Genomic DNA, 12,797 nt, shown 5'->3' with positions numbered 1-12,797 from the left:
AGAGGTTTCTGGAGTGAGATTACACATTGGTCAACAGACAACCGATGCCATCCACTTCCCTCCTACTTGACTGCGACGATGACTTGTGCCACCTGGCGACGACCTCGTCGATGGACTCGAAAGCTTGCTTGTGATTGGTGGTCACTTGGTCCATTCGGGCCCACAAGTCCGAGCTGGCTTCCTTCCAGCTCTCCTGAGCCTCCTCCTTTGCTTGCCTGTAGGTGAGAAGACAACATCCTTGGTTGAGTCCGTAACATTACCCTCTCCTTGGGAACCAGCTTGCCCCCAAGCTGGATCAGTAGGGAAACGTCTTTGAAGATCATCACGATTCTCCCATGTCGCCAAAGAATCAGGCAAGCCTTGCCAGCGAACAAGAACCTGGCACTCCGGAGCTGAACCCGTTCTGCGCCACCTCGTGCCCAAAATCATATCCGGTTGAACATTGTCCTGTATCACATCTGGCAAGACAGGCTGGACAGGAGTAGATGGCCCAATAGCACGTTTCAGTTGCGAGACATGTATCACTGGATGTATTTGGCTTGTCTCTGGCAGGGCCAACTTGTATGCAACCTTGCCCACTTTTTGCACGACTTGGAAGGGACCATAGTAGCGGAAAGCCAATTTGCGCTTACCTTGGTCCGCTACAGAAGTTTGGACATAGGGTTGTAACTTGAGATAGACATTGTCTCCAACCTCAAACTGGCGCTCAGTACGATGTTTGTCAGCCTGGTTTTTCATGCGCTGCTGCTGCCGAGATAAGTGTTGATGCAACAACTGTGTCATAGTCTCTCTATTAAGGAGCCATTGCTGTAGGTCTGGTACTTGGCATGACTCGACAACATCAACGCCGAAGTGACGTGGAGCATGCCCATACAACACTTCAAAGGGAGTCTTGCCAAGAACTGAATGCAGCGTTGTGTTATACCAAAATTCCGCTAGATGTATCCACTGCACCCACTGTGTCTGACATGAACTGACAAAACATCTCAGAAACCCTTCCAGACATTGATTAACTCGTTCAGTTTGACCATCAGTTTCCGGGTGTCGAGCAGAGCTCATGCGCAACTCGGTTTGTGTTAAGCGAAACAACTCCTGCCACAAAGTGCTTGTGAAGATGGGGTCTCGATCAGAAACAATAGCCACTAGCAATGCGTGCAAGCGATAAATCTCTTTCACATAGGCTTGAGCCACTGATAGCGCTGTGAATGGGTGTTTAAGGGGGATAAAATGTGCATACCGAGAGAATTTATCGACTACCACCATAATGCAATCATATCCCGATGATTTCGGAAAACCATTAATGAAGTCCATGGTTACCACTTGCCAAGCTCCATCTGGTACCTTCAGAGGCTCAAGCAATCCAGGATAGGCAACACGCTCGGCTTTCGCTTGTTGACCTGTAGTACAACAGGCAACAAAATCCTTGATCTGTTTTTTCATACCAGGCCATGCAAAAAGGTGCTTCACCCGATGATAAGACGCATGGAAGCCAGAATGACCTCCAATTGGACTAGAATGCAGAGCATGAAGGATGTCTTGCTGCAATGTTGGATTCTTACCAATCCAGATCCTACCTTTGTAGCGAATCACTCCTTTTACCAATTCATACTTACCTTGGACAGACTGTATTGATAGTTTCGCAAGTAGTTGAGCTGCGGCAGGATCTTGCAAATATCCCTGAACCACATGTTCCAGCCAAGTTGGCTTGCACTGAGATACCACTAGCAATTCCTCAGTATCAGCATGTATATGGCGAGATAGAGCATCTGCCACGCGGTTATCAACACCCTTTTTGTAAACAATTTTATACGATAACCCAAGGAGTTTGGTCATCGCCTTATGCTGCCACGGAGTTGTTAATCTCTTATCATCAAGATGAACCAAGCTACGTTGGTCTGTGCGAATCAGGAACTCGCATGTTGTAGGTAAGGCCTCCATTTGTCGATTGCTAGAAGTATTGCCAAGCACTCTTTTTCATACGTGGACAATCCTCTATGGCGCGGCCCTAGAGCCTTGCTGATGAAAGCAAGAGGGTGCCCGTTTTGCAGCAATACAGCACCCACCCCACGACTGCAAGCATCAGTTTCGATGACAAATGTTTGAGAAAAATCCGGCAGTGCCAGAACAGGTGCTGACACCAGAGCTTGCTTTAAAGCTTGAAAAGAAGCCTCTCGATCAGAGTTCCAGACATACGGTGCCCCTTTCTTAAGCAACTCGGTGAGTGTCTTGCTAATCACACCGTATCCTTTGATAAACTTGCGATAATATCCAGTCATGCCCAAGAAGCTTCTCAATTCCTTCACATTTTGGGGCTGTTGCCACTTTGATGTCTACTTCCCCCTCCTTTTCCTGTAGACAGTGTTGGGCCTCCAAGAGCAGAGGTTTGTAGAACAGCAGCAAGTTTTCCCTTAAGTGGATCACCCAAGGTTTATCGAACTCAGGGAGGAAGAGGTCAAAGATATCCCTCTCATGCAACCCTGCAACCACAAAGCAAGAAGTCTCTTGTGTCCCCAACACACCAAATAGGTGCACTAGTTCGGCGAAGAGATAGTGAAATACAGGTGGTATGAATAAGTATGAGCAGAGCAACGGTGCCGTAAAATAGCTTGGTGGCGTGTAGTTGATGGTGGTAGTATTGCAGCGATAATAACGCAAAGAAACAAGAAACAAGCAGCGATAGCAGTATTTAGGAACAAGGCCTAGGGATTACACTTTCACTAGTGGACACTCTCAACATTGATCACATAACAGAATAGATAAATGCATACTCTACACTCTTGTTGGATGATGAACGCATTGCGTAGGATTACACGAACCCTCAATGCCGGAGTTAACAAGCTCCACAATTTGTTCATATTTAAGTAACCTTATAGTGTAAGATAGATCAATACAACTAAACCAAGTACTAACATAGCATGCACACTGTCACCTTCATGCATATGTAGGAGGAATAGATCACATCAATATTATCATAGCAATAGTTAACTTCGCAATCTACAAGAGATCATGATCATAGCATAAACCAAGTACTAACACGGTGCACACACTGTCACCTTTACACACGTGCAGGAGGAATAGAACTACTTTAATAACTTTGCTAGAGTAGCACATAGATAAATTGTGATACAAACTCATATGAATCTCAATCATGTAAAGCAGCTCATGAGATTATTGTATTGAGGTACATGGGAGAGAGATGAACCACATAGCTACCGGTACAGCCCCGAGCCTCGATGGAGAACTACTCCCTCCTCATGGGAGCAGCAGCGGTGATGAAGATGGTGGTGGAGATGGCAGCGGTGTCGATGGAGAAGCCTTCCGGGGGCACTTCCCCGCTCCGGCAGCGTGCCGGAACAGAGACTCCTGTCCCCCAGATCTTGGCCTCGCGATGGCGGCGGCTCTGGAAGGTTTCTGTGGTTTTCGTCGAACGTATCAGGGTTTTCGATCCAGGGGCTTTATATAGGCGAAGAGGCGGCGCAGGAGGGTCGAAGGGGCGACGACACCATAGGGCGGCGCGACCAGGGCCTGGGCCGCGCCGGCCTAGGGTCTGGGGGCCCAGTGCCCCCCCTCTGGTCCTTCCCGGGTGTTCTGGATGCTTCCGGTGAAAATAGGAACTTGGGCGTTGATTTCGTCCGATTCCGAGAATATTTCGTTACTAGGATTTCGAAACCAAAAACAGAAACAGAACCGGCACTTCGGCATCTTGTTAATAGGTTAGTTCCAGAAAATGCACGAATATGACATAAAGTGTGCATAAAACATGTAGATAACATCAATAATGTGGCATGGAACATAAGAAATTATCGATACGTCGGAGACGTATCAGCATCCCCAAGCTTAGTTCTGCTCGTCCCGAGCAGGTAAAACGATAACACAGATAATTTCTGGAGTGACATGCCATCATAACCTTGATCATACTATTTGTAAAGCATATGTATGTAATGAATGCAGCGATCAAAACAATGGTAATGACATGAGTAAACAAATGAATCATAAAGCAAAGACTTTTCATGAATAGCACTTCAAGACAAGCATCAATAAGTCTTGCATAAGAGTTAACTCATAAAGCAATAATTCAAAGTAAAGGTATTGAAGAAACACAAAAGAAGATTAAGTTTCAGCGGTTGCTTTCAACTTGTAACATGTATATCTCATTGATATTGTCAAAATAGAGTAATATAATAAGTGCAATAAGCAAGTATGTAGGAATCAATGCACAGTTCACACAAGTGTTTGCTTCTTGAGGTGGAGAGAAATAGGTGAACTGACTCAACATTGAAAGTAAAAGAATGGTCCTCCATAGAGGAAAAGCATCGATTGCTATATTTGTGCTAGAGCTTTTATTTTGAAAACATGAAACAATTTTGTCAACGGTAGTAATAAAGCATATGTATCATGTAAATTATATCTTACAAGTTGCAAGCCTCATGCATAGTATACTAATAGTGCCCGCACCTTGTCCTAATTAGCTTGGACTACCGGATCATCACAATGCACATGTTTTAACCAAGTGTCACAAAGGGGTACCTCTATGCCGCCTGTACAAAGGTCTAAGGAGAAAGCTCGCATTGGATTTCTCGCTATTGATTATTCTTCAACTTAGACATCCATACCGGGACAACATAGACAACAGATAATGGACTCCTCTTTTATGCATAAGCATGTAACAACAATTAATAATTTTCTCATTTGAGATTTGAGGATATATGTCCAAAACTGAAACTTCCACCATGGATCATGGCTTTAGTTAGCGGCCCAATATTCTTCTCTAACAATATGCATGCTTAACCATAAGGTGGTAGATCTCTCTTACTTCAGACAAGACGGACATGCATAGCAACTCACATGAAATTCAACAATGAATAGTTGATGGCGTCCCCAGTGAACATGGTTATCGCACAACAAGCAACTTAATAAGAGATAAAGTGCATAATTACATATTCAATACCACAATAGTTTTTAAGCTATTTGTCCCATGAGCTATATATTGCAAAGGTGAATGATGGAATTTTAAAGGTAGCACTCAAGCAATTTACTTTGGAATGGCGGAAAATACCATGTAGTAGGTAGGTATGGTGGACACAAATGGCATAGTGGTTGGCTCAAGTATTTTGGATGCATGAGAAGTATTCCCTCTCGATACAAGGTTTAGGCTAGCAAGGCTTATTTGAAACAAACACAAGGATGAACCGGTGCAGCAAAACTCACATAAAAGACATATTGAAAACATTATAAGACTCTACACCGTCTTCCTTGTTGTTCAAACTCAATACTAGAAATTATCTAGACCTTAGAGAAACCAAATATGCAAACCAAATTTTAGCATGCTCTATGTATTTCTTCATTAATGGGTGCAAAGCATATGATGCAAGAGCTTAATCATGAGCACAACAATTGCCAAGTATCACATTACCCAAGACATTTATAGCAATTACTACATGTATCATTTTCCAATTCCAACCATATAACAATTTAACGAAGAGGAAACTTCGCCATGAATATTATGAGCGAAGAACACATGTGTTCATATGCAACAGCGGAGCGTGTCTCTCTCCCACACAAGCATGATGTAATCCAATTTATTCAAATACAAACAAAAATAAGAAACATACAGACGCTCCAAGCAAAGCACATAAGATGTGACGGAATAAAAATATAGTTTCAGGGGAGGAACCTGATAATTTGTCGATGAAGAAGGGGATGCCTTGGGCATCCCCAAGCTTAGACGCTTGAGTCTTCTTAATATATGCAGGGGTGAACCACCGGGGCATCCCCAAGCTTAGAGCTTTCACTCTTCTTGATCATGTTGCATCATACTCGTCTCTTGATCCTTGAAAACTTCCTCCACACCAAACTCGAAACAACTCATTAGAGGGTTAGTGCACAATAAAAATTAACATATTCAGAGGTGACACAATCATTCTTAACACTTCTGGACATTGCATAATGCTACTGGACATTAGTGGATCAAAGAAATTCATCCAACATAGCAAAAGAGGCAATGCGAAATAAAAGGCAGAATCTGTCAAAACAGAACAGTTCGTATTGACGAATTTTAAAATGGCACCAGACTTGCTCAAATGAAAATGCTCAAATTGAATGAAAGTTGCGTACATATCTGAGGATCATGCACGTAAATTGGCTTAATTTTCTGAGCTACCTACAGGGAGGTAGACCCAGATTCGTGACAGCAAAGAAATCTGGAACTGCGCAGTAATCCAAATCTAGTACTTACTTTACTATCAAAGATTTTACTTGGCACAACAAAACACAAAACTAAGATAAGGAGAGGTTGCTACAGTAGTAAACAACTTCCAAGACACAAATATAAAACAAAGTACTGTAGCAAAATAACACATGGGTTATCTCCCAAGAAGTTCTTTTCTTTATAGCCATTAAGATGGGCTCAGCAGTTTTAATGATGCACTCGCAAGAAATAGTAGTTGAAGCAAAAGAGAGCATCAAGAGGCAAATACAAAACACATTTAAGTCTAACATGCTTCCTATGAAGAGGAATCTTGTAAATAAACAAGTTCAAGAAGCATAATGCAACAAGCGTAGAAAGATAAAACAAGTGTAGCTTCAAAAATTTCAGCACATAGAGAGGTGTTTTAGTAACATGAAAATTTCTACAACCATATTTTCCTCTCTCATAATAACTTTCAGTAGCATCATGAGCAAACTCAACAATATAACTATCACATAAAGCATTCTTATCATGAGTCTCATGCATAAAATTAGTACTACTCCCAACATAAGCATAGTTATTCTTATTAATTGTAGTAGGAGCAAATTCAACAAAGTAGCTATCATCAAATATAGGAGGTATATTGTAATCATAATCAAATTTATCCTCCATAACAGGTGGCACCAAAAGACCACTATCATTATAATCATCATAAATAGGAGGCAAAGTATCATCAAAGAAAATTTTCTCCTCAATGCTTGGGGGACTAAAAAGATCATGAAAACCAGCTTCCCCAAGCTTAGAATTTTCCATATCATTAGCAACAATGGTATTCAAAGTGTTCATACTAACATGTTCCATGGGTTTTTTAATTTTCGGATCAAACCATCCATGTCTTAAATCAGGAAATAGAGTAAAAAGCTCATTGTTGTCCATTATGCCTTACTAGTGTAAACAAGAAACAAAAAGATGCAATTGCAGGATCTAAAGGAAATAGCTTCGAGTACTTACAACGGCGCAAATAGCTTAGTAGCCGAGATCCGGAGTGTGAGTACCTTTTACCTTTCCTCCCCGGCAACGGCGCCAGAAAATTGCTTGATGTCTACTTCCCCCTCCTTTTCCTGTAGACAGTGTTGGGCCTCCAAGAGCAGAGGTTTGTAGAACAGCAGCAAGTTTTCCCTTAAGTGGATCACCCAAGGTTTATCGAACTCAGGGAGGAAGAGGTCAAAGATATCCCTCTCATGCAACCCTGCAACCACAAAGCAAGAAGTCTCTTGTGTCCCCAACACACCAAATAGGTGCACTAGTTCGGCGAAGAGATAGTGAAATACAGGTGGTATGAATAAGTATGAGCAGTAGCAACGGTGCCGAGAAAATAGCTTGTCTTTGGCGTGTAGTTGATGGTGGTAGTATTGCAGCGATAGTAACGCAAAGAAACAAGAAACAAGCAGCGATAGCAGTATTTAGGAACAAGGCCTAGGGATTACACTTTCACTAGTGGACACTCTCAACATTGATCACATAACAGAATAGATAAATGCATACTCTACACTCTTGTTGGATGATGAACGCATTGCGTAGGATTACACGAACCCTCAATGCCGGAGTTAACAAGCTCCACAATTTGTTCATATTTAAGTAACCTTATAGTGTAAGATAGATCAATACAACTAAACCAAGTACTAACATAGCATGCACACTGTCACCTTCATGCATATGTAGGAGGAATAGATCACATCAATATTATCATAGCAATAGTTAACTTCGCAATCTACAAGAGATCATGATCATAGCATAAACCAAGTACTAACACGGTGCACACACTGTCACCTTTACACACGTGCAGGAGGAATAGAACTACTTTAATAACTTTGCTAGAGTAGCACATAGATAAATTGTGATACAAACTCATATGAATCTCAATCATGTAAAGCAGCTCATGAGATTATTGTATTGAGGTACATGGGAGAGAGATGAACCACATAGCTACCGGTACAGCCCCGAGCCTCGATGGAGAACTACTCCCTCCTCATGGGAGCAGCAGCGGTGATGAAGATGGCGGTGGAGATGGCAGCGGTGTCGATGGAGAAGCCTTCCGGGGCACTTCCCCGCTCCGGCAGCATGCCGGAACAGAGACTCCTGTCCCCCAGATCTTGGCCTCGCGATGGCGGCGGCTCTGGAAGGTTTCTGTGGTTTTCGTCGAACGTATCAGGGTTTTCGATCCAGGGGCTTTATATAGGCGAAGAGGCGGTGCAGGAGGGTCGAAGGGGCGACGACACCATAGGGCGGCGCGGCCAGGGCCTGGGCCGCGCCGGCCTAGGGTCTGGGGGCCCAGTGCCCCCCCTCTGGTCCTTCCCGGGTGTTCTGGATGCTTCCGGTGAAAATAGGAACTTGGGCGTTGATTTCGTCCGATTCCGAGAATATTTCGTTACTAGGATTTCTGAAACCAAAAACAGCAGAAAACAGGAACTGGCACTTCGGCATCTTGTTAATAGGTTAGTTCCAGAAAATGCACGAATATGACATAAAGTGTGCATAAAACATGTAGATAACATCAATAATGTGGCACGGAACATAAGAAATTATCGATACGTCGGAGACGTATCACACTTCAGTATTGGTTCAATTTTCTTTTTATCCGTGGCGACGCCTTTTGAGCTGATGAGATGGCCAAGATATCGGATCTCCTGTTGAGCGAATGCGCATTTTGATTTCTTCACCTTCAGATTGTGTTTCAAGAGGATGGAAAACACACTCTCCAAGTGCTTAACATGTTCTTGCAAGCTTTTACTGTAGATAAGTATGTCATCTACAAAAACAAGTGCATACTTGCGCAACAATGGAGCCAAGATATCATTCATGACCCCTTGGAAGGTGGCAGGACCTCCAGTGACGCCATAAGGCATGACCTTGTATTCAAAATGGCCATGATGTGTTTGGAATGCGGTTTTGTACTCCTCCCCTTCCGCCATACGAATTTGATGGTACCCGGACCGAAGATCCAAACTAGTGAACCATTGTGCCCCAGCTAATTCATCCAACAACTCATCAATGACTGGGAGTGGGTACTTGTTTTTAATTGTTAATGCGTTCAGGTGGCGAAAATCAACACACAACCTCCATGTCAAGTCCTTTTTACCCACAAGCAGAACAGGAGAAGCAAATGGACTGGAGCTTAGTTGGATGACCCCCTGTGCCATCAACTCTTTAACTTGCTTCTCAATCTCACTCTTCTGCATTGGGCTGTATCGGTAAGGGTGCAAATTGACTGGACTAGCACCAGGCATTAGCGGAATAGTGTGGTCATATTTGCGATGTGGCGGCAGTCCTTTTGGTTCCTCAAAAATCTCCGCATAAGTGTCTAGCACCATGGCCACAATATGTGGTACAGTGTTTGGAGATTGTGCCTCAGATGTAAAATACAACTGCACCAAGTACTGAACCGAGTTTTGTTGATGAAGGCCTTGTAACTCTGGAAAGGATATGTGCTCACACTGCTTAGTATTGGCAGTGATGCCTTGCAGATGACAGATCTTGCCTTTCCATTCAAACTGGAACCACTTTTGTTGCCAGTGTGTTGTCATGAGTCCCATCTCCTCAAGCCACTGCATTCCCAGAATTACATCATAACATTGCAGAGGAAGTACTTTCAGCGAAGTAGCGAATGAATTGCCCTGACAGGTCCACACACAATCAGGGATTTCTGAATTGCCCTCAAGAACACCTCCACCAGCCACTTTTACTTTAATGGGATTGTCCAATTGTTGAACACCTGTGAGTTTGGATGCCAGATTTTCGCTAACAAAGTTGCTGGACGAACCCGAATCAATCAGTATGAGGACATCTCTGCCTTGAATTTGCCCTGATAGCCTCATAGAGCGAGGGGCCTCTGACCCATTTACTGCTTGTTTACTTATTGACATCAGCACTTCATGGGAATCTGTGATAGCATCCTCAAACACTTCTGTTTCAGCTGTACATGCTTCACCCTCTGAGTCAGATACTTGCAACATAGACAACAGTTCTTCCACAACATGTAACTGAACTGTGTTACCACACTTGTGTCCTGGTGCATACTTCTCACCACATGTGAAGCATAAATTCCGCGCCCTACGGTAAGCTTTCAGAGCTGACACCTTGTTTGACATAGCTGCAGATTTATCCTCCGAATGGACCGGAGCAGGTTGCCTGACAGTTGGTGAAAAGCTCTGACGAGAAAACTGCCTCTGGTGCAATCCTTGTTGTCCAGGAAATTTAGGAACATCATCTTCAATTTCCTCCTGCAATAAGGCCAAGGAAACAGCAGTCTCGAGGTCCTCTGGGCGTTGAATCATAACAACTCTACGAATATCACTTGACAGACCTTCTATGAAACGGGTAGTGAAAAAGGTGGGATCTAAATCTGGCTTGTAAGCTAACATGTGATGCATTAGACTGTCAAATTTTTCTATATAAGCCACCACAGTACCAGTTTGTCTAAGCCTAAAACATTGGCGGTATAGCAGTTGGTATTGACCCCTATCAAAGTGTTTACTAAGCAATTCACACCATTGATCCCAGGTGAGGCTCGCCAATTTATGTTCAACACTCTGCAGCCAAAGTGCTGCGTTACCCGAGAAGTGCATAGTGGCATACTCAACTCTGTAACTAGGATCTACAGCAAACAATCGAAAATACTTCTCGGCTGCCTTCTGCCACAACATAGGATTTTCTCCGTCGAAGCGGGGGAAATCAGCGGGGGGCGGAACTGGTGTGGTGTGAGATGCACTAGTGGCATGCTGATTGGCAGTAACTGGAACAATCTCGAGAACTGATTGACTGGTTTTCGTACCTGTGACCGGGGACGACAAGGTGAGAGCAAGCTGCTCACTCGTCATGCCCCGGTGGTCGTGTTGCACGCCGTGGCCGGATTGCCCAGAGCCATGCTCCTTTGGTGAGGACCCTGCATCAGCTGTCGCAGGAGGTGTCGCCGAAGCCGCTGCTCCTGGCGGCGAGCCCAGGGCGCTGAGGCCGACGCCAACCACCACGCGGTCAACTTGCTTTCGAAGCGCATCCATGGACGCGGTCAGATCGGAGACCTGAGTGTCCACCCCGACCCGCCATGCGTGAATCGACTGGAGTGAACTCGCGGTGGCGTCAAGAGAGGCTTGAGTGGATCCAAGCCTGGCCTCCACCGCCATCAGGCCGGACTTGAATTCCCCTTTCAAATCCGCAGACAGTGCTGCGATCTGCTTCAACACCTCCTCCATCCCTTCTTCTAAGGCGTCGATGCGGCCCGATGTCGCCCACCTTGTTTGATGCGGTCGATCCAGGACGAACCCCGACGAGACTCCACCCAAATCTGACCACCGAACGAGGGCGTCCCTTGTGGGGAACTTTGTGCTGAATCACGCGAAGTGACCAACGCCTTTCGAATCGGATTTTCTGGTCGGATCGAGGAATTTGACGAGTACCCGCAGGATCTCACGAATCTGATACCAAATGTTATGGAACCACTAATATCTCCAGATACACCTCACGAATTCACAGGATACAAGCAAGAGTTCATCATCAGGGGAGGGGAAAAGAGAAGTATTCGGGAGAGGAGCAGAAAGAGAGAGAGGTTTCTGGAGTGAGATTACACATTGGTCAACAGACAACCAATGCCATCCACTTCCCTCCTACTTGACTGCGACGATGACTTGTGCCACCTGGCGACGACCTCGTCGATGGACTCGAAAGCTTGCTTGTGATTGGTGGTCACTTGGTCCATTCGGGCCCACAAGTCCGAGCTGGCTTCCTTCCAGCTCTCCTGAGCCTCCTCCTTTGCTTGCCTGTAGGTGAGAAGACAACATCCTTGGTTGAGTCCGTAACAGATAGCGGCCTCCGCTGAATAAGTAGATTACTCCTTCAGGTAAATATTCAGAACCTCTCCTCTTCTGGACGGTGTACTTTCTTTTTTGCAAGTAATAGCCCCGGTCCCATTCTGATCTAATCCTGGGTTTGCTTTTATTCATGTTCCCAATTTCAGCACCTCGCCGCCGGACGCACCCCATCCCCATCAATTCGGTTTGTTTGAGGTGCTTCTTGAGATTCATTGGCCGTTCACTTACTCCACTGTTGGTTACCGGCTATGGTTGTGAGAAGTGAGGTGAGGGGATCAAGGTCAATTACCGACTGTTCTGCGGTGCCTGCAAAATAATTCCTTGCATACTCTGCTATGACCAAGGCTGGTTATCCGTTATCCTTTCCTTTTTCGTTGGCTGCCGTCTCGCTCTCTTCTGCGGTAGTGACTCTCAGCATCAGAACTATGGAAGTGGGGATGCGGGGCATCGAGTTATCCAGAGGCTCAGAGTGTGCCATTTGGATAATTCTTACACGCGCGTAGACAAGTTCGTTTGGGTCTATGTACGTGGTCTGCATACGCTTACAATCTAATTAGATGTTTCAGACGATTGAAGATGATCTACAATGTTCAAGAGCAGACAATTCACTCCGCCAGAATCTACCTATATGCCCAATATTGTACTTGGTGGCAACCTTGTGACGAGAATGTTTTTGTCTTACACATCTATTCCAACCCTATACATTTTCTCGATGGTTTCTTTCAATATTTAGAGTTAGATTTTCT

The 12,797-nt window shown here is 44.6% G+C and overlaps 1 protein-coding gene across 1 annotated transcript; it reads right to left on the bottom strand.

Annotated features, from left to right (window-relative positions):
- Positions 1 to 8,589: 8,589 nt before the first annotated feature.
- LOC139834085 (uncharacterized) lies at positions 8,590 to 12,065 on the bottom strand. Its single transcript, XM_071824500.1, has one exon. It carries the CDS (start codon positions 11,434 to 11,436, stop codon positions 8,770 to 8,772), a length of 2,667 nt encoding a protein of 888 aa, XP_071680601.1. The 5' UTR covers positions 11,437 to 12,065; the 3' UTR covers positions 8,590 to 8,769.
- Between the last annotated feature and the right edge of the window lie 732 nt (positions 12,066 to 12,797).

This window comes from Lolium perenne, chromosome 7 (genome assembly GCF_019359855.2).
Source record: "Lolium perenne isolate Kyuss_39 chromosome 7, Kyuss_2.0, whole genome shotgun sequence".
In the NCBI taxonomy this organism is placed as follows: domain Eukaryota; kingdom Viridiplantae; phylum Streptophyta; class Magnoliopsida; order Poales; family Poaceae; genus Lolium; species Lolium perenne.
The sequence above is the reverse complement of the archived record's forward strand: the minus strand, read 5'-3'. Positions and strand labels throughout refer to the sequence as shown.